The following is a 22,597-nucleotide window of genomic DNA, read 5'->3' on the forward strand; positions in this document are numbered from 1 at the left end:
GCCTCATGCACAGGAGTAGCTAACCAAAACAAATTGGGCTCCATGCTTTTTGTTTGTTTTGTTTCTTTTGAGAGATAGGTATGTGTGTGTGTGTGTGTGTGTGTGTGTGTGTGTGTGTGTGTGGAGAGAGAGAGAACACATGATATTGGATGTGTGAGTATCTTGGGGAAATTGAGGGAAGGTAGAATAAAATTTTAAAAACAAAACAACAGTCCCTGGCACCATCCAAAATCTATGTCTTATCACCTTGCCAGGATATTATAGGGTAGGAAAACCTCACAGCTTACCCACACATCAAGAAGAAGTCCTATTTCTTTTGATGCTGATCACTTAGCAGAGAATCTTGATATCTTTACCTGGACAGTGATGACAGGGTTTAGTTGGTTAGCATAACATCTAGTCACCCAGTTCTCTTTGTATGATTTTACTAATAGTATGAGTGTAGTGGTTGAATGAGTGGGCCACTGACCCATTTTTTTTTTAATACATGGTCTGGAGTTTGTGAAATGGTTTAGGAAGAATTAAGAATTAAGAATTAAGGGCTTGTTGGAAGGGGTGCATCACTGTAGGGTGGGTTGCGGTTTTTAAAGACTTACATTCTCAGTGTTCTTTCTCTGCATTCTACTTGAGAATCAAGATATTACTTCACAGCTATTTCTGTTGCCATACCTTTGTTCCACCATCATGAACTATAATATTCTGAAATTGTAAGCCAAATTAAATGCATTCTTTTATAACTTGTCTTAGTTATGGTGTTTTGTTACAGCAATAGAAAAGCAAGATTTTAGGCAATTGCAGGAACTCACAACAGGAATAACATTGGCTTATGTTATTTCTTTGCTTAATTTATTTTCTGGATTCACATGGTGACACATCTGTGACACAACTCTTAGGAGACTGTGACAGGAAATACTGAGGTCAAGGCCAGCATGAGTTACATCAGTTGTTGTAAACGACAATTAATATTTACTATTGGTTTATCTTTTAGTATGCTGCTGTTAATCCTAAACAGCTGTATAACCAAATCACCACACAGAGACTGGGTTTATTTAACCTAGAACACAATTCTGGGCAATAGTTACTCCCTTGTAAACCTCCAAGCCCTCATAGTTTCCTAACATTTAGATTTTACCCATTATACTTGCTTTTTGTGAAATCTTAGGTCTGGTTCATTCTCCACGTAGTTCCAAGATCTCTCCTCTAGCTTTGTTCTCCTAGCTCTCCCTCACCCTTTTCTCCTCACCCTCACTTCCTGCCCTCTGGCTCCTCCCCTCTTTCCTGTCCTCTGGTTCCTCCCATTGCACAACATTGTGGCTAGTTGCTTTATTTTGGCCTGTTTACACAAAGCTGAGATAGGATGCTTAGAATAAGTATCATAATGCAATATCTGGATTGAAACCAGAGGGGGGGGAGAGAAATCAGCATTTGAATGTAAGATGTATACATTTCAAAAGAACATTATACCAACAATCAGTGAAACATTTCATTGTTCAACCAATGAGAATTCTCCTTACATTTCTGCCAGCTCAGTGAAGGGTTACTACTGAATTATGGCTTCCATGCCTCTTTCTCCTCAATGTGGATGACAAAATAAAGTAACAAAAAACTCTAAGCAAATAATATTTAACATTATATATCCACATATATGTCTGTATCACTTGATATATATATATATATATATATATATATGTATGTGGATATGTACATGTGTTAGATATATGTGTATAAGAAATGTGCTTTTTTTGCCAAACAGTTCTGTCTCCCTTGTTTTGTCTCTGATATCCCTACTTCTCCTCCTTCTCCTCCACCTCTTTCTCCTTTTCCTCTTCCTCCTCTTTCTCCTCCTCCTTTACCTCATCCTGGAGGCTGCCTCTTCATTTATTCATAACATATTCAACTGTTGCTATGAAGAAAGATAATGACATTCCTAATGAGAGTCAGTCACCATCTGCTGGAAGCTCCAGGACCTTACTAACATAGTGTAAGTCTTGTTCCTCTGTTTCTGAGTGCCCTAACATACTTTGGCTTGACAGAATACTTGGATTCAGTTGTTAACTTCATTCATTTCCAGGTGAAGATCTGAGACTCAGATCCCATTCATGGTTTAAGGTCCAATTGAAGGGATAAGCTATATCTAAAGCAGATTTTTAAATTGATTTCTTAATTTCAATATATTCTGATTAAGGTTTCCCTCTACCATTTACTCTTTTTTTCTGCCTTTTTTTTTAATTCACTTTACATCTCGATCATAGGCTGTTCCCTCCTCTCCTTCCTGTCCTATCCTTCCTCTCTCTTCCCCTTCCACCACCCTCCGTACTTCTCAGAAAAGGGGAGCCCCCCCAACCCACCCTAGCACATTAAATTGCATTAGAACTGAGCATATCCTCTTCCAATGAAAATGGGCAAGGTAGCCCTGCCAGAAAGAAGTGATCAAAAAGCAAAGCCAAAACAGATTTTAAACCCCTGATTCCTCAGTTCTAAATACCAAACTTTCCATATCCCAACTGTTGCTTTCCACCCTACATACATATTATAAATACCTGGGGCCTGAAAGTATCATAAGATCCACTCTAGAACACTGAAGTTGGCATCTCTAGAAACTACACATTTAGGAATAATCCCTGCTAATATTGAGGTGGCCTGCTCAAGGGCATTGATAGCCAGCCTGGCAAGCTACTATCCAGAGGTACTAAGTAAAGACACAAGCTGAACTTCTGCTTCTCTGCTCCATAGAATACATACCTGTAACCTTAACCAGCCAACTTCTACATGCTATTTTCAGACACAGACCTCTGTGTCAGATGAACATTTGCTGGTACAAACTGACCCATATGTTTACTTTTCCTATCTTCTTTTTCCTATTCATAGGTACAAAGAAGCGTTCTCATGACTCACCTGCTCCAAGCACTAGTTCCACAAGTCGCCTTACCTTGCCTGGTAGGTAGATAATTGTCCTATTATGTCAATGACCACAGACAACACAAAGCACTAGTGTTGCAAGAGTTGGGAGCAGCAGCTGTAGTAGAGTCTCTGTTCAAGTCCACCTTTTCAGGAGTGTTGTGTCTGTTGCCTTCATCTGGAAGTTTCTTCCAGACGTGGCCAAGCCGTTTCCCAGACAATGATAATTGTTTTTATTCAGCAATGGACAGATTGAACAAGCTGTGAAGTATCTGCTTCTGAGATTCAGGTAGAGCAGGGAAAATGAATAGGCAGAGAGAGATAGAGATGATAGATAGATAGATAGATAGATAGATAGATAGATAGATAGATAGATAGACAGACAGACTTGGATTCAAATCCAGCCTTGTCATATTAACTTTGCAACCTCATCTGTGCCCCTTTGTCTTGGAACATTGGTTTTCTCATCCATGTCATCTCTTAAGGATTACAAATGACACTTCTAACTTTAGTACACTCTGACACAGTGCCATAGCTAACAGCAGGCACAGTGAAGGCCTACTGTTGCAAATATGGAATTATATATGACCCAGATCCCTTCTAGTACCTCCTAGGAAGATATTCACCTATGATAATCACTGGTAGGTGCAAGGGAAGACTAGCACTTCCTACCTTCCCTGAGACATGCATAGCCTTACACTCCCTATTATAATTTTAATCATAGCTGGGTTTGCTTTGAGGAAGAGAAGTAAACATGGTAAAAAGGTAAACATGGTCAGTGTAAGCTTTCTTTGCAGTAATAGGAAACACTATAGGAAGGAAAGATGCTTAGTGTTGCTTGTTAATGTTACCCATGAACTAAGATCCCCTCTCCTTCTAGGTATTATTACACATCTTTTCTTGAGTTCAATTTGTATCTTATATAGAATTTTGTTTTCCCCTTTTGAAATTTACTGTTATATTAGAGGATTTTTCTATATGTTAGTAAATTTACCAAATTTCTTGATAATTGGCTAATAGGTATATGATTACATCAGTTTACTTACATGTGTAGTGACAAGTTTACATTTGTGCTGCTTGAATTTTATTATTATAATCATGTTACATTCTTGTGCATAAGTCTAAGTAGGAAGTGAATGACATTTCTAGGATAGAAATCTGAGCTTTAAGATGTGTAGATACTTGCGCTCTTGTCATGAATCCTTTTAGTAGTATTAATTTTTATTTCTTATTATACTTAATTTATTAATGTGTATGTTTCACTATCTTTTAGCCAATGCTGAATAATGTGTTCCATAATTTACCACTTTAATGGGACAATTGACATCTCATCCACATTTTTCTTTGCCTTTATCTTCTTACAAATACCTGTATACTAATGTGAAATTATCTTCTAGATTTCTACTATATTTCATCCATTGTGAGAAGCATATTGTCTTATATTTTTATCCCTCTGAAATTAGTCTGGTTGGTAATTCATGGTGTATAATAATTTAATTAACAAGTTTTCTTGCTTGTAGGTGGAATAATAGCTCACATCCTGATTAGTGGGATTCTAGACAGATGACACATAATCCACCTTGTCCTGGTTTTTCACTTTATGTTCCATAACTCCCTGCACAGGCCTGACCTGTGGATTCAGTCATTGTCTGCTGAGGAGCCTTGAGTTTTCTTGTTTCTGTGACTACCTGAAACTAATTTTTCTTGGCTCATTTCTCTTTGCAGCTCTCTCCAAACCATCTTGGTAGAATTAATGATACATGGCAGTGATTATATTTAAAGTGCCTTTACCTATTGATAGGTAGCTTTTCTGCTGTGAAACCCATCTTACTCTTTTCTGACCCCAGACTACCAAGGTGATAGGGAGATGCCCATCAGTATCCATGAAGTTTCTGAGAATGAGAGACTGAGCACTCTCAGAATTAATTGGTTTGAAACTATCTTATTAATTGGTTTGAAACTATCTTATGTTCCTGGTGTAGTTGGTTATTATGCACTTCAGAATTCTGAGCATCAGGAGGAAGCTAGCTTTATACCAGCAATGCCAGTGGAAAGTGATCATGTCTGCTCCTTAGAAGTTATCTCATTCTTGAGCCAGGAAGGATGTCAGGAGTCTTTCTGGCCATCTCCAAGAATATGCAGACCTGGCATGGTCTCACATGCTCATCTGAACACCAAGATAGCCTGCAAAATGCCATGATGATGCCTTGTCTTTCACCTGAGTTTGTTATTCTAATCTTGTCCCAAAGTCTTAACTTCTTAGTTCTGACCATCTCTAAAGGCTATGGGGTATAGTAAATGCTTCTCAAAATCCACGACACAGTTGTTGGTACATTGTCTAGCAGATACCTCCACCTTGCTAATTATAATCGTCAGCTCTCATCAGCCCCTTCCTACATCAAGAGCTATGAATGTTTCCTCCTTCTCACTTAGATGGCTTTATGGCTCCCTACTCAAATCTGGCTGGTGTCTTGTCAAGCTCCACTTTAAGGAGCTTAGGATGGTATCATAGCTGTATTAAAGAAAATTCTTAACTATTACCAACAAAGAGTAGTTTAAAAAGCATTGATCATACAGTCAGTTGAATCGACGTAACTGAAGATTTTAAGGTTTAAGCATTAATACCATCTTCATGGCTGGATTTAGCATGATCACACCAATCAGCTGCAGACTATTTGATTTAGTCATTTCAGTCATTATCTGGTGAAACTCCTTTTGCGAATTCTGGCCAGGATAACCTGAGATGTTCATTCCTTGATATATACTCCTCTGCTCCAAACACACACAGAGATGGAAAAACAGAAAACCAATTAAAGTCTTGAAAGGCAGAGAAAGAGACAAACAGATCTGGGAACCAGAAACAAAAGGGACTCACACAGGGTACCTGACTCCACAGGGCTGATGTAGTAGGACAGCTGTGCTCCACAGACCAGGCAGGGTGCGTCAAGAAGATACAAAAGGGACTAAAAAAATCTTCTGAGACTCAGGAATCCAGAGAGGGACATAATCAGAACACAGCACAGGGACAAGCAGGGTAAAATCCTGCTGCTGCCCTTTCTTTGGAGCTCTAGCTTGAGCTACTGACCTGGAGCAATGGATTGACAGGCAAGTGCCTTCTTAATAGACAAGGCCAGCACTGGAAGTGAATCTGCAATCCTCCCATTATGATTGGGGCTTTAGAAGCAAAGCATCATCATAAGCCCCACTCTGACAGAAGTGTTTAAGGGATCAAATGGAAATAATTACGACCCATAGACAGGATGCAGACCTGCCATAGGGGGCAGGTGAAGTGGAAAGAAGTACAGAACACAGGAATTCCAAAGATAACATAAGGAGTGACAGGTAAATTGGGCTTCATCAAAATAAGCAATCACGTTACTAACTGTGTAAAAAGGCAAATTATACAATGGGAGAAAATATTGACAATAATATGTTTGATTAGGGGTTAATTTCTAGAATCTACACAGTACATCAGAAGCTCAACAGTAAAAGCCAAAGATGGACCAAGGAAAAGAATAAGCAGTTTTTCACAGATCTACAAATGATCAATGAATATATAACTAGATGATTAATCAGTATCATTAATCAGAGAAATAGAAATCAAACTCAATGAAATCTGACTTCAGATATAATGGAAGAAAAAAAGATGAATACATTTAGATGAAGATGAAGAAAAACTGGAATCCTTACATGGTGCTGGCAGGACCAGATAACAACAAGGTTATTTGAGAAAGTTTTACAATTTCTTAGAAAGTCAAATGTATCCAGGTATGCTGTACATGCTGGTTGGCACCTACAGGGCCCAGAAAGGGAGATCAAGATCAAGTATTAGAAACAACCCAGACCCCGTAGCAAGTTCCAGGCCAGCTTAGGCTACACAGTAAAACCTTGTCTCAAACCTAAAAACAAAAAAGCAAAGGTTAAAGCTTATATGTCATCAAATGGCTCCATAATTCTGGATTCATAGACAAGAGAATTATAAGCAAATTTGCATAGGAAACCTTGTTCCTACATGTTCACTGTAATATTTCCCATAATGGTCCCAATGTGGACACCACCTACATTTCCAGAAACTGAAGAATGCATTAACAAAATGTCACATCCATTACAAATGAATGAAGTGCTGATGAAGTGCTGAAGATCCATGAGAATATTTCTTTCAGTAGAAGAAGCCAGACACAAAAGCCATGTGTCTGTGATTCTGTTTGTATGAAATATTCAGAGACTTGAGTTGGGTAGTGATGACAGATGTTAAGGAGAGAAGTTCATTGGGTAACTTTTCAAGGGCATGGTTTTTTTTTAAGTGATTAAACTCTCAAAAACAAGATTATGGTAATGATTATATAACTCTGTGATGATGTGAAAAACCACAAGAGGCAGATATCAAAAGGGTGAATTCTATAATAAATAATTTACCATTTGATAAAAGATAGAAGAGAGAAGATGTACTGCACATGTGTCAGGATAGACAGGCTAATGGGAAAGCAACATTCAACAGACCTGAATTCAAATAGGCCCAAAACAACAAGAACAGCAGCCAAATGCTGTTTTTGTCAAATTAAGGCCTTTGTAGGAGAGTTTCCAAAACGACCTCAATGATGAGAAAAAACCTTAAGTGCAATCAGAGGTTGGTTATGTTCAGGGAAGCTGCAAGTACCAACTGACAACCACCTGGATACAGCAGATGTCAGAAGGCAATGAAGATGTACCTTCTACAGGCAAAGGGAAGCAAGCAATATAAGATAGCTAAAGTAACTCATTTATTCATAACAAGTGAAGGAGAGGAAAAACGCCTTTAATCTTTATTCTTACATCGTTGCTGAGTGTGAAGGGGCACATATCAGAAAGAAGGGAGAAGGGGGCAGTGTGCAGAAACTACATAACTCCGTGAGTCAGTACACATGTTACTAAGTGTGAGCAACTATAGAAATATTGTGGTAAGACAGGAAAAAAGAAACTGCATGAAGCCATTGCAATGTGAAATTGAGAGTCCTAATTACTTTTTTTTTCTTTGAAAAGAATTGGGTAATTTTGTGACTTTATAACACAAAAGATCATCACTAAAGTAATTAAAATACAATCTATAATATATTTATGAACCAAACTTTTGGGTCCTGCCCCACTTCTATTTGTTGGGGTCTAATTTATAATATGATAGTTGGAAGTGTTAGGTCACAAGGGTGGAACCCCCATGGTTGGGATAGGGGCTTTGAAACCATCAAATGAGAATGAAACAAGAAGTCCAAACATAAGGCAGAGGTTTACGTAGACCCAACAGTGCTGGAACTCAAATCTTAAAATTCAAGGCTTACAACCATGAGAAATAAGGTTCTGGTCTTTATAAGCTACCCCAGCAGTCGCTGCGGCCCTAATAGCCTGCTCTAGAACAGGGATCCAAATGAAAAACATAACAAGCAAGAAGTCAGTAGACAGAGAAGGGAAATAGTCAAGGATACAGAATGGCTGGTACAGCACAAGCTCATAGTGTCAAAACAAGCCCATAAATGTAAATAGGTAGCAATCCTTGATTAATCGCCTTCTGTTTAAATTGGCTTTTCAAATACAGAGATCGTCTGATTGGATGGGGAAGACAAATCTGGTTCCATTCTGCTTTTACATTTGTATATTAGGGCACATTAGCACTATAGTCCTATTACATTCGTTTATGGCAAAAGAAACTATTCAAATACAAAGCTGGTTTGCTGGAGACCATTTGTATATAACTCTACTGTACAAGTGTGTCACGTGGTATTTGATCATCTTCCTGTTGTAGTTATTTTCTATTCCTGTTGTTACAAGACTGTTTATAAATGGTGTCACATGATGTTGAGCTATATAACACCCAGAATAATTTGTCTTATTTTAAAACATGAAGAAATATTTACTGTTTTATGACTATAAATGTAATCTTTTGCACATATGCACAGAAATAAACAAATTTTAGATGATGGCTTTGGAGATGTAAAGAGATGTAATGGAGAAGAAATACTAATTCTACCTGTGTTTAATCTGTTGGGTGGATGACAGACGTGGGGGAGGGTGGAGGCCAAAGGTTGATTTTGGGTGTCTTCCTGTCTCTTTCAACCTTATTTATTGAGATGGGGTCTCTCACTGAACCTGGAACTTCCCAACTGAGCTAGGATGGCTGGCTATGATGCCTTAGACATTCTTCTGGAGGCCTCCCTAGCACTAGGGTTACAGGAATATATCACCATATCTGGCATTTTACACTGATGCTAGTGATCTGAACTCAGGCCTCAGACTTACGCAGCCGGCGCTTTTCCCACTGAGCATAGCCCTAGCTCCTATTTAATCTCTTTTTTAAAAAATTTTTTATTAATTACACTTTATTCATTTTGTATCCCCCCCATAAGCCCCTCCCTCCTCCCCTGCTGATCCCACCCTCCCTCCCCTTTCTGCATGCATGCCACTCCCCAAGTCCACTGATAGGGGAAGTTCTCCTCTCCTTTCTGATCTTAGTCTATCAGTTCTCATCAAAAGTGGCTGCATTGTCCTCTACTGTGGCCTGGTAAGGCTGCTCCCCCGTCAGGGGGAGGTGATTAAAGAGCAGGCCAATCAGATTATGTCAGAGGCAGTCCCTCTTCCCATTACTATGTAACCCACTTGGACACTGAACTGCCATGGGCTACATCTGTGCAGAGGTTCTAGGTTATCTCCATGAATAGTCCTTGGTTAGAGTATGAGTCTCTGGGAAGTTCCCTGTGTTCAAATTTTCTTGTTCTGTTGCTCTCCTTGTGGAGACCCTGTCCTCTCCAGCTCTTACTATTTCCCACTTCTTACGTAAAATTCCATTCACTCTGCCGGACAGTTGGCCATCAGGCTCAGCATCTGCTTTGATAGTCTGCAGGGCAGAGGCTTTCAGAGGCCCTCTGTGGTAGGTTCCTAGTTTGTTTCCTGTTTTCTTCTGGCTTTCAGAGGCCCTCTGTAGAAGTTTCCTAGGTTGTTTCCTGTTTTCTTCTTCTTCTGATGTCCATCCTCTTTGTCTTTCAGGATGGGGATTGAGCGTTTTAGTTAGGGTCCTCTCTCTTGCTTAGTTTCTTTAGATGCACAGATTTTAGTGGGTTTGTCCTATGTTATATGTCTATATGAGTGAGTATATACCGTGTATTTAATCTCTTAAAAAATATTTAAAACATTGGTTGTATTAAGCTGTATGGAGAGTATAGGCAGTTGTTTTGTTAGCATGTATATGTTTCCATGCATTTAAAAAATGTTTACGTAAAGCTATGGCTGTTTGCAAAACAATTGTGTTTGCTTTCATTCACGCTGTTATTTAACATGTTCCCTGACAACCTTGACATGTTCCCTTTCTAACCTACGGATATGGTTGGTCTATGAGGATCTGAGTCTTCTAGGAATTCTGGAAGTTATTTGTAACAGGCCAAAAACAATCATTTAAAGAAAAGACTGTACAGTTCTGAAGTTATCTATCAGGCTCATCCTTCAGCTTCAGCACAAGAGAACTGCTTGGCGTCATCATCTGGAACCCTTGCACATCTAAACCAGAGTAGAGCTGTCATTGAAAAGACTAGCACATGCAGACATTTTTTTCCCCTAGAGCCCACTTCATTTGTTGCCCAATGAGAATTTTGAATTTCATGTAGTTTGTCGGTGGGGGACATCCATGATGGAGAACTAGGGAACTGTTGGCTTTTGCCTGAAGAATGGCTCAGAGGTTTACCACCACTACCAGCCTTAACTGTTACCTATCCAAAGCAGTGACCTCTGAGCATCTCCCTCGGGTGCCTCCTGAAGTGATCTGAGGGGACAGGTATGGTGCCTCGTGGTTGCTGATGCAGATCTAGCCGGCTGCTCCTGGCACACACTGCAGCATGCACAGTAGTCTTGCAGTAGATCTGGCTCTGCTTTTGATCCCTGCTGCCTGCTGTAGAAACAGTTTCTTTATCAAATGCTATCCAGCTCCCAATGACATTATTGTGTCCTGTTGCAGGGGACTACGGATAAAGCATCCATGTAGAAACATCCTTCGAAGAGCCCTGACCATCTCCAAGGTCTGAAGACATTATGGAAAGCTTATATTTCTTTTCCCCAAACAAAACCTACATGTATTGTAAGTTATTGAGTATTTAATTTCAATTGGTCACTTTTGATCTTCCCAATACAGCTTTTTAAAAACAGGTACTTTCATATGTATTACAGACTTACATTCCTCAGGGACAAGGCTAAAGTAATAACATATATTAAAACCAGATAATTATCTGAGGACATTGGTAGTAGCATGTTCTTTAGCAGCTCATGAAACTCAGGCATGAATGCCTGAATAGCTTGCCCAAAGTTGTTATTGGCAGTGGCAAGCCTGTTCTCATTACCGGTGGATTTGTTTGTCAGCAAAGGCTACAGGTAACTATTCCGTGCTTGGAACCACTTTTGCACACACATGTCTTCTGCCAGGAGATTTAGATCATTTTTCCACCTGTGACTTTAAGGCTTATAGCTCTGGAGTGAAGCGTCCTATCAAATGACTGTTGGTTATGCAGCTGACTTTTACCTTGAGTTCCCTGTGAAGGCTGGCAGTTGTCACTCACTAAATCTGAGTCAAGGCTCACAGTTTATGCCTTTCTGTGGCCAGAGCTGTGTAACCCTGGAGAATTTCCCTTTACAAGCTTCTGAAATAGTTTAGCATGGACAAGGTAGGGCCTGGTTAGCCTTACATTTCCAATCTAAATAACCAACTGGGAAAACAATCTACATATTGATGAGAAAAATTGAGTGAAAAATTTTGAACAATTCCATTTGTCAAAGTGTGGAAGGTGGGCTTTGTGTGTACCAGGACAAACAAAATGAGAACAGAAAATGAAATAAAAAATGCTCAGCTTTTTGGAGAAGGTTTTCTTACCTTAAAAAAATAAGAAGCAGCACATAGTGTTTGAAGGTCCCTGTTGCTAGAATACTGTTTACTTTCCAGCCTTATGAAGCTCCCTCCCCTTCACCAGTACATTAGGGGAGGGGCTCGAGAACTCTACCTCAGTGCCTTTCCATATTATTTTGAGACCTGCAGAGAGAAGCCAGGTCTCGATACCTGTGTAAAGCAAAAGTTTGCTGCAGCCCTAGACTTGAAGCTCCTGAGGGAATGGACTCGATGACCTCCTTCTGAAGCAAACATAGGCAATGACTGTAGGTATGGAGACACTGCAGAAATAAGGGAAAAATACTAGCTTCTTTCGACACAGATAACCTTGCCAGCTAGTGTGTATTTGAAGTGAGCCATTTATTTTTTAAAGGCAACATTTATGAAGATTATTGAGTGTGAGGCACAGTAGTTAGTTCACTCATTAAACATTTCTCAGCACCAGCCGTTTCAATTATTAGCACAGAACCTATGTCATGTAAGTGTTGGTGATCAGCAACAAGAGCAGATCTGAATGCATGAAGCAAACCTAGTCTTTTGCACCTCAAAGGTCTCTCTAACCCTAAATACTGCCATACACCACTTCACAATGGGGATTCATCCCCAGGAATATGCCATTAAGTGACCTCATTGTGTGACTATCATACAGTGTGCCTGCATAAACCTCAATGGTACAGCCTGCTCCTACATACCTTGGCCGCATGATTATTCTATTCCATATGCAGTCCACGGTTGACTAAAGCTTCATTACACGATGCATGACTGTGTCACAGATGACTCTTTTCCTTCAAAATGAATTCAGGTCAACCGTGCCTCTTAAACATGGCTCAACATGAGAATCACTAGATAGCTTCCCAGAGTGCAAGCTTTCTGTTTTAACCTCACAGAGCTTTTTCATTTCTCTGATAAGAAAAAAAGAATAAAAATAAAAATAAAAAGCAATAGACCATGTTGCCTTCTTGTTTTCTTGAGGTAGTTTTGGAAAGCAGGATCTTTTAAAATATAGATAACAGGGTTGGTCCTTCTAGTGTTTAATATGAAACACACTTCAAACTGTTTAAAAATAGTATGTCACTCTGGACAATACCTCATATAATGTGTGTTGATTAAGAGTAATTTTATGGTTGGGTTAATGTTGCAAAATCCTTTGTCTACAAAAGGGCAGGATTCCACTCAGCCTGGATTCATGCAAATGCTTTCACATCTTGGGATGTATGTGAATTCCCAGATTTGAAAAGAATACTGCTACTGAATATTCCTGGCAGTTCCAGATCTTCATCTCAGGAAAGTCAGAGACACAGACAGGAAAAAGCACTCCCTGTGCTGGCTGCTTTCGGGTTCCTGCTTCTTTTCATTCTCATTATTGGCTTCTGAAGTGAGTGTTAATTTGTCTTCATTACTGAGAAAGAGAAACCGAGCAGTCATACCACATGAAGACAAAACAAAAGCTCAGTCTGGCCACCTTCTAAAGATTGTGGAACTGCAAAAGAATGAGATCGAAAAGATGAAAATCGGGAAGAATCCTGGAGAGATTAAGATAGTATTTCTCAAACTCCAGTGTTGTGGTGGTGTAAAGACATTGGAGGCTCAGTTCTGCCCCACAGATTCTGCTCTATGTGCTTGAACTAAACCTGAACACGAAGAGTTTTAGAACCCTTCATGTGGCTTTCACTGGCAGACAGGGCTGAAAAACAGTGACAGTTTCACCAAAGTTCTCAAGCTTGCCTGGTGTGGTGACTTGTTTCTGCTGGCCTAGACTTTGTAACACCTGCCTGCATTCTAGCCTGTACAGGTGAGGTGCCAGAAGAAAACAGTTACTTCAGGGCCTTCACCAGGATCTTTGGGTCCATATACACAGATGACTTTTGTTGTAAGGAGGCATTGTTAGGGCAGATCTCAGCGTATGCCACAGATATTATGTAGGTTCAAACAGTGATACTTAAATCAAGCAGCTTTAGCTTGACATTTTAAGCCTGTTGTTGCCATTGTTAAAGCTAAATTTGGGGCCAAAATAATGTTCCATGTACCAGGAAGGATCTGAAGTCTACTTGGATGTGAATCAAGACTCCAGACTTCCTTCACATCATATCTGCGAAATAAATCCATTAAACCTCAGTTCCCCCTCCTGGTAATGTAGTGGCGCTTGTGCTTCTGGATAGGCAGGTGTAAACTGAAGCATGGATTAAGCTACTTCACATTAAATTCTCATCATGCTACCTAGTACAATCACTAGACATTATGTGTCATTTATAATCATATCTGAATACAACAGCTGTATCATTTTGATGTGTGAACAAATCTAAATTTGTTTCCTGGAGAAAAAACTATTTGCACTAGTTTATGAGAGGAGAGAAGAGGAGAGAGTGAGGAGGAGGGAAAGGAGAGAAAGAATACAAAGTGCTGGTAGTAGAAGAGAAGAAAGCTGTAAGGGAGTCATTGTAAAGGAGGAATTGTAATATTGATGAAAACAGTGAGGGCTAGGTGAGAGTTCAAGCTCCTGAAAGAGCATTGTTTTATGAAATTCAAAGATCACATACAACTGTAAAATAAAGGATGGCAGATAATGGTTGTTCGTGTTGTTTTTGTCTTGGGGTTGTATTTTTCTAAGTGTGTTCAGAAGTGGCTCCTAAGTTAACACTGTGTGCGGGTATATAAGCCTTGGTCAAAATCGTCAGCAAGCTGATTCTATATTTTTCTGCAAGTCATTTGCCATAAGAGAAGAAAGGACTCTCTGTGTCCACTGGTAGAGGAAGTGTTCACCATGCTGATAAAGCACGTGGGTAGTGGAGTTCTGTTCCTGTATTTGTTTCGTTTCTATCCAGAGAGGGAGGCTGTACTATTGGGTTCAGCTGTAGGGAATTTTACTGGAAGGAGGAGCATCAGGCTCCTTCGAAGACCCAAGAAACACTTCAACAATGAGAAAAACAAACAAACAAAACTTCAGGAGGACACCAAGACCCCAGAAGAAAGGTCCACACCAAACTCAAGATGGTACCCTTGTGCCTGCCCTGCTGTCATGCCTTATCACCAAATCTTCATCCCTGCATAGGAGAAAAGCAAGAAGTGTATGCAAACAGCACTGAGCACAGCTCCTCCCTTACCCCCTATTGAGTGGAGGTGACAGCAGCAGGCATGCGCATATTTCATAGCTCGGTGGGGAGCTGATCTCTGTCAGTAGGTTCAAGCTATTTGCAGTGAGTCTAGTGGCAAGCAGAGTTTTTGTTCTGACAATAAGAATTCCAGCAAATGGTAAATGTTCCTTCATGCTGAGAAGTGGGAAATTCAATAATACTTTGGTTGAGTTCATGCTGAGTTGGGAAAATAGGATGAATATGAAGAGGGACTGTGACTCGAATGACATAAATTATTGAGCCCAAGCCTGAGATTTTGAGGTGAGGCTCTCAGCCCTCCCTTCTCCATCCTCCTAGGTCATATTTTATACTTGATCTAGATGTGCTGGGAATGGGAATAGTGGTGACTATGGTACTTTACTATAGGATTAAGTGTTTTCTGAGAGCTTAAAATTGACCGGTTTCTCATTATGAGAGAGCCCCTTGCTGACAGCCTTCGCTGTGTGAATATAACTCCAAGGCAGCTTCGGTCTGGTGTTAGGAAGCCCAGGAGCAGCAGCTCTTACACAGTATCCTTTCTGTAAAGGACTCACATGTTTCAGGGCAGACCCAGAATGACTGCTCACCAGAGCAGGAATTTCTGCTCTTTTCAGTGACACAAGCAGCACACAGCATGTGTTTCCCCCAAACTGTGGGGAAATATAAATCTTAGACTTCAAAAACTTTAAAAATAAGACTTTCTGGGGGTCTAGTGGGAACACGGCAGGAGCATTGGGTTATCAAATTTTCTCTCAGCTGCATTCTTGTAGAGTTGATAGATTATTTCGGAGAAGAAATGCTTGGTTGTTTCTCTTGTAAAATTATATCACTCATAGCTAATTATATAAAACATTAGAAAATGACATTAGCCAATCAAAACAAATGTTCATGCTACACAGACATAATCACTGTCATGAGCTAATATTTGTTTTTTTAGATTTTCCTCTACACATGGTAATATGCTTTATACTGATAAGATTAAATTAGTGGAAAATTAGCTCAGAGGTTAAGAGTCTTCTAAAGGACCCAGTTTCAAGCCCCAGCACCCTCATGACAGCTCACAACTGTCTGTATTTGTAGTTCTAGAAAATCTGATGACCTCTTCTGGCTTCCGAGGGCACCAACTACACATGTGTTACACATACATGGATGCAGGAAAAACAGTTATACATTTAACAAAAATAATAATTTTAAAAATTAGCTTAGATTCAGAGTTAGTTTTCATTATATTGTAATACAAACCTCTATTTTTACTAATAAATGCTTCCATCTTTCCAAGGTGTCACAGTAGTGTGTGTTATTAAATAAAATGTGAGAATTTATTCAAATGTATCTCTCTTTATTTATTTAAGAGAGAGAGAGAGAGTGTGTGTGTGTGTGCACGCGCGCTATGGCAGAGGTATGGAGGTCAGATGATAACTTATAGGAGTCAGTTTCCTCCTCCTACCTTGTGGGTTTCAGGGATTAAATTCAGGCCATCAGGCTTGGTAGCTTAGCCATCTTGCTGGACATGACAATTTGATGCGTTGTATTTGATGGTACATGTCTCACTCTCTGTGAGTATATGTGGTATATGTGTGTGTGTGTGTGTGGGGGGGTACCTATCATGCAGACATTTGTGGAGACCAGAGACTGACATTGAGTTTTCTTCCTCCACTTCTTTTCCACATTACTTTTTGAGGCAGGGTCTCTCAGTGAATCTAGGAATAGCAATTCCTTCTAGACTAGGCTAGGGAGACCGTGGGATTGACATGTCTCTGCCCCACCAGCCCTGGGGTTATAGACATGTGTGTAGCTGTGCCAGACTTCGTTGTGGGTACTACGGATCTGTACTTGGTCCTAATACTCGAAGAGCTTTGGTCACCGTGCCACCTGCTCAGCCCTGAGTGTAACCATTTTGCTTCATCAGAAAAGGCAGGCACGTACTCACTGTTGGGAGCTATTTGCTGAGGGGTGTTGCAGAGAATGGCTTTAGGTGTGTAACAGAAGTGTCCCTCGGCTTTAAGTCCTCCCAGTCCTCTTAATTTGGTACCATTTTCCTTTGCTCTTTAGGAAAGGGTGGAGTGGGCTGCAGTCAGGGTCATTGCTTGGGCAATTGGCTGGCACCAACTCTGCTTTTGTACACTTTTTACCTAATTATCATGTTAATTTTGTTCTTACTGACAACATAATCTATCTCCCTGTGTTCATAAACTAAACAGACTTTCAGGAGAATTGAGAAAGAGTCATGGGAGACTAAAATGGAGGGGAGGAGAGAAGGTAACCAGTCTTACTTTTTTTCTCCTCACAGAACTGCAGGCTAGGTGATGCACACCATCATCATCTCAGTCCATTCACATCTCCCTGCTTGTCACTTGCTGCCCTGTTCCCTCTGTTCTAGGATCATTCAGGGTGACCCATTATATGAAGCCATTGTGCCTACTAAGGCTCCTGTTCCCTCTGCAGTCTCTTGGGCTTCTTTGCTTTACCAGTCAGGTATTTTGTGATTGTCCACCAGTTAGGATTATCTGCTGTTTGCTTACTGTTAGAATGGGGTTGTATAAATTCTATTTTCATCACAAAATATTAACTTCTGTCACATAAAATCAAGGGTATGCTCTGTTAACAGGATGTATGTCACTTTAGTCTCCGGATTAGTTATGTTGGTCACATTTCTTCACTGTTGACTGCTCTTTTGTCCCTTCTTAGACCATACATTTTTTTGGAAGGATGTCACATGTCCAGCCCACACTGACAACTTCTACATCTCCTTAAGGGAAGTGATCTATATAAATAGTTCGGCAATTTTCCTAGTAGATTCATCTGTTTTCCCACAAATTTTGGTGTAACCCATTTTTACATATCTGTATTTCATATTTTGGATGGCTTTGACGCCACATTTCGGTTCATTGCTCCAAGTGACTTTCATTTAGAGTTATTTGTCATTTTCTTTTTGTCTTCTTCTTCCTCTCCTCCTCTTTTTCTTTCTCTTCTTTCTTCTCCTCCTCTTCTTCTCCCCACCTTTCTGGTTTTTTTTTCCCCTTTTGAATTATATGTTTCTATAATAACCTCCAAGTCTGCCATTTGTACACTGTGCCTAGGTCTAGAACAAGCTATTGCTATAGGAAGTGCCTGTTTCCCTCATTGGAGAATAGTATTTGAAGTAAAAATAACCATTCAAGGCGGGTTCTCCGCTGCTATAGCTTTAAAGCCTGCAATTTTTCTAGGTCTGATAAAGACATGCATGTGCGTGCACTAATCTGTGTAAGTGCTCTGATCTATAAACACCTTTTTATGTAGCCATCAATATTGCTATTAAGGCAATGAGTCTACATTGATGTCTCCAAGTCTAATCAATTATGTGTGGACCATTCAAGTCTCCTCCATTTGCTTAGTTGCTAGCATCCTTGTGAGTAGTTTTCACCACCTGCTCACCTTTTATATAAAATTTCAATTTCAGAGACATGTAGGGTGGTACTTGAACTGTTACTCTAGCTTTGTCTGAGAAGTGACTGTATCAGCCAGAATATAGAGCTTGTGTTTAGCAACTCTGGCCTTCTTGGTCTTTTAGAGCCTGATTGTGTGTGAAGCTACTCAGGTAACCCTTTTGCCTCCTATCCCCTGTAGGTTCATTGTTACTTACATAGCAGGACTGCCAGATTGCACTTGCGTTCTGGGATCCCGCATAACCTCTATAGCTTTTTAAAATTGAAAAAAATTAGGAGTTCCTCCCATTCAACTTTATGAGTGTTGACAAATAGTGTCAGAATCTACTGGTATCCTATAAAATGGTTTCACTGCTCTGGAATTCCTGCTGCTTGCCTGTTTATTCTTGTCCCCTCACTTTAATTCTGTCGTAGCTAAAGATCTTTTAATTGTCTGTATAATTTTGTGAGTTTTTTTCTCTGCAGGCTTACCCTTTGCAGATTGACTGCTTTCACTTAGCAATGTATATTTAAGATGTGTCCACCTCTTCATATGGCTCGATCACTCATTTACTTTTATCAGTTAAGGTACCATTATACATGCCTATTATAATTTATTTATCCATTAACCTATTAAAAGTCATTTGGGCTTTTTACCATTGAAGGATATGTGAATATAGATTTTTAAACTAGTTGAGTAATCATAGGAGTATAATTATTACATTTATGGTAAAGATTGTTTTTAGCTCCATGAAATTACTGTCTTTCAAAGCAGCTGTAATGTTTTTCACTCCCATCAGCAGGAGGGGTCATTCGAAGGGTTTTGAATTTTGGCTTTACATAGAACATGGTAAAATACTGTTGTTGTATTAATGGCAATTTTTCATTGTTCATATTTTGTCCTGTGCTTATTTGGTATGTGTATCTTCTGTAGTAAGAAGTATGTTTGTTTTGTCCACTTTTGCATTTGATTGATTTCCTCTGTTATATTTTTAGAGTTCTTTGTGCATTTTGGATATTAGACCTTTATCAGTATTCTGCAAGTATTTTCAGTGATCTGCTTTTAATTAGAGCTTTGGGAGTAAGTGCCACTAAGCTCCCACACAATGCTAAATGTTGTAAATAAATACATCACAGCTCACCATGGTCAATCTGCTTCCACTTGTGATCCCAGCATCCCGACAGCCTTCCCTAAGTTCATCCATTCATTATCAAGAGAACTTCATGTACTGGGCCACCATGGCTCATCTCTAGCACTTTCTTGTTTTTATTGAATTTTAAGTCAACAACTAAGATGATATTGGGCTTCTTCAATCAGTTTAGAAATCCAAGCCTGTTTGTTTTCTGGCTTGGAGGAGACATACAAGCCAAAGAGGCAGGCAGCTACATGTTTGTGTCAAGTTAAGGCTCTTTGAAGCTAATGGTTGTTTGTCTTCCTTTCCATGGCCTCCAGTCATCAAGCCTCCTTTGCGTCACTTTAAACGTCCTGCTTATGCATCAAGCTCCTATGCACCTTCAGTCCCTAAGAAAACTGATGACCATCCTGCAAGGTACAAGATGCTGGATCAGCGGATCAAAATGAAAAAGATCCAGAACATCTCTCATCACTGGAACAAAAAATAGGGCAGGTAGGAGAACAGAGGGATCACAGGAGGGCCTGCCTGCCTGCCTGTCCCTCATCATCTGCTAGATGCACCAGGACCTGCGTTGGGTGTCACACAGCTGGCACTACTCTAGCTGACCCTGAGAGGCAAAGTGAAGGCTGCTTGAGATTCCCCTTATTCGTTCTTACAGATGCGCCAGTCACTGTACAGACTACATCAAGAAGCTAGTAAATGGTAGATTTATTTGCTTTTACTGTATAAGTTTTTAACGGTCTTAAGTTGGACCCAAATTAAAAATGATGTATCTTGTCCTGAAAAATAAAACTGTTCCTACTGCCATGTTTTTCATCTACAAGAGATGATTTGCCCTTATTCGAACACTGCCTCAATAACTATCAGGGGTAAAAAATAATGTTCTTCTAAAAATAACTTTTTCAATTAAAATGATGTTATTTTGTGGAATTAAAATATATTATTTTCCCTCCTTCCAAACACTCATGTACACAGATACCCTTGTTCTTTCTTAAAATCATGGCCTTTCTTATTTTAATTGATTATATATACATATACATATATATATACCATTTATTACCTATTTTCCTAAATATATAAATACACTCTGCTCAGTCCCTATGTTACTTGCATGTATATGTTTTCAGAGCAGACTCTTTGGTGTTGGGTAATCAATTGGTGTCTTTTCCCTGGGAAAAAGTTTCTCCCACTCTCAGCATTCTTTAATTGCTTATAGATCTTTGTCTAGGGTTGCAACCCCATGAAATTTCTCTGTTCCACCTTAACATGTCTGTTAGTGCTGTCCAATTTTAAATCCACTGATTTAAAATTTAAAATAGTCAAAATTCAAGCAAATGTGTGGGTTTCAGTGCAAACACATTCAAAACAAATCTTGTGCTTGTGAGCATAACAATCTTAGAGGAAAAATGGCTAATGAGTAGTTTTCTTCATGGATTTTATAGAATTCAGGCTCAACAAAATAGATCCAGGTGAGAGAGAGAAAGATTTCTGATTACATCTCATTGCTAGCAGCTTCAATGCACTTTGGAGGATTTCTAGGCATACATTTCATTCAATCTATTTTTTTCTGTCAGAGTAGCCAATCATCAGCAAAGTGCCTGACTTGAAGACTCCAGATCTACCACAGGGGGTTATGTCGGAACTGAGGCAAGTTGAGTCTGATTTTAATTCCTATTTCCAACTTTGTCACCCTAAGTATAAATATGCCTTTAAATTAAATTTCAGCTCATATAGTCTGCAGCCTGCCTACCCAAAGCCCTTGGGGGTCCCTGCTTGCTCTCCTCACTATTGGTGGGGCAAAATTCTTTCTAAGCCACCTCTTGTTGGTGTGCCATTGTTAGTTTTTCTATAACTTGCCCAAGAATTTTTACTTTGAGACTAAGATCATAGAAATACAAGGGAAGTCCCATGCCTGAAGAACTTTTGATCCCTCCAGAGTGTACAGTGTCATCAGAAGGTTCAGGTTTGCTGTAGGGCAAGTTTAAGCTCTACCTGGTCAGAGTGAGACTTGCTTTAGGTCCTTGTGGTGTGATGCTTTAAAGTCACAGTTTCTTTAACCTCTTCTTTTGTGATGGGCTCGTGCTATGGGTTTGGGGATGCTATTGCCACTCCTGGTGAGTAATAGTAGTTACAGAGTGGCATTAGTCCAGAGCACTCTACGTTTAGGAAAGCAAGGAGCTTTATGTGGTAGCCACAGGCTCCTGACTTGATTGCAGAAGGTTTAGGTCATTCCCATAAACCATAATCACCCAAGAAACAAGCTCTAGAGTTCAGTGACACTGTTCAGTCGGGCAGCTCATATACAAGGTTGTTTATTGAGGTAATTGTTATATAAGCTAGAAATCACTGTGACTTTTTGTTATGGAAGACAATTACAATTCTTAGTTTCCTGCCTAGTATTTGAGCAAGAAAAGCTAGCTGCAGGCTGGAATGTACTTTTATCTCTATTAGTTTCACTCACAGGTAATACCTGCTTGTTGCTAGGAAGGAGCTTCATGTTGAATGCACAGAGCTACTGACAAGGTTTATGGATGTTTCTTCCCTGTCTCTCAACACTCTCAGCCTTAGGTTTCAGGCTTCCGTGGGGCTGTTCTTTCATAGCTGTTTTATTTGGGGGAGGGGGTTAAGGATGTTTGCTCTTTCTGTGTTCTTTTCTCTTAAGATGTGATTTTATTTTCAACCTTGGCTAAAATTTTAGTTCAACAAATGTACACATGTAGAGAGTCTGCATTGCTTATAAATGCCTATGATATTTTACATGCAGAAATGAAGATTATATTCTTACAGCAAATAAAAAAGATACTTTGAATGGACCTTCTTGTGTATGAGTCATCCTTTTCTTTTTTAGAACTCTGAAGTTTTCTTAAAAAATATCTCCCCACCCCCAGTTTAGCAGTATTCAGAATTGCTTCTTTTGTTAAAGTGAATAGTGAGACTCACCCTTTTCAGTTTATGAATTTGTGTATGCAGATGATTCCATCCGTGTAATCTTTTCATCCATGCAGACTCAATAAGTTAATTTGCTAGCATCAGTGCCCAGCAATGAGGAATACTCAACAGGGGAACACCCATATACTTGTCATTGACTATAAAGTGAGGATAATAGTAAAACCTCAACCAGCATAGTGTGGTATTGGCCAGAGAGAACATGCTGCAATT

General features: G+C 39.6%; 1 protein-coding gene across 4 annotated transcripts in view; it reads left to right on the top strand.

Moving 5' to 3' along the window:
* Pde1c (phosphodiesterase 1C) overlaps positions 1-22,241 on the top strand; it is a 530,439-nt gene extending 508,198 nt beyond the window's left edge. For 2 of the 4 annotated variants that reach the window (XM_060379958.1, XM_060379961.1), the window contains 2 exons: positions 2,869-2,937; positions 19,756-22,241. In XM_060379958.1, coding sequence (XP_060235941.1) covers positions 2,869-2,937; positions 19,756-19,925 — 239 coding nt within the window. In that variant the 3' untranslated portion in view covers positions 19,926-22,241. Of the gene's footprint in view, positions 1-2,868; positions 2,938-10,870; positions 10,991-19,755 lie in introns of all 4 variants that reach the window. The other 2 variants (XR_009590708.1, XM_060379957.1) reach the window with 2 other exon arrangements.
* The last annotated feature ends 356 nt before the right edge of the window (positions 22,242-22,597 follow it).

Source organism: Meriones unguiculatus, chromosome 3 (genome assembly GCF_030254825.1).
Source record: "Meriones unguiculatus strain TT.TT164.6M chromosome 3, Bangor_MerUng_6.1, whole genome shotgun sequence".
Lineage (NCBI taxonomy): Eukaryota > Metazoa > Chordata > Mammalia > Rodentia > Muridae > Meriones > Meriones unguiculatus.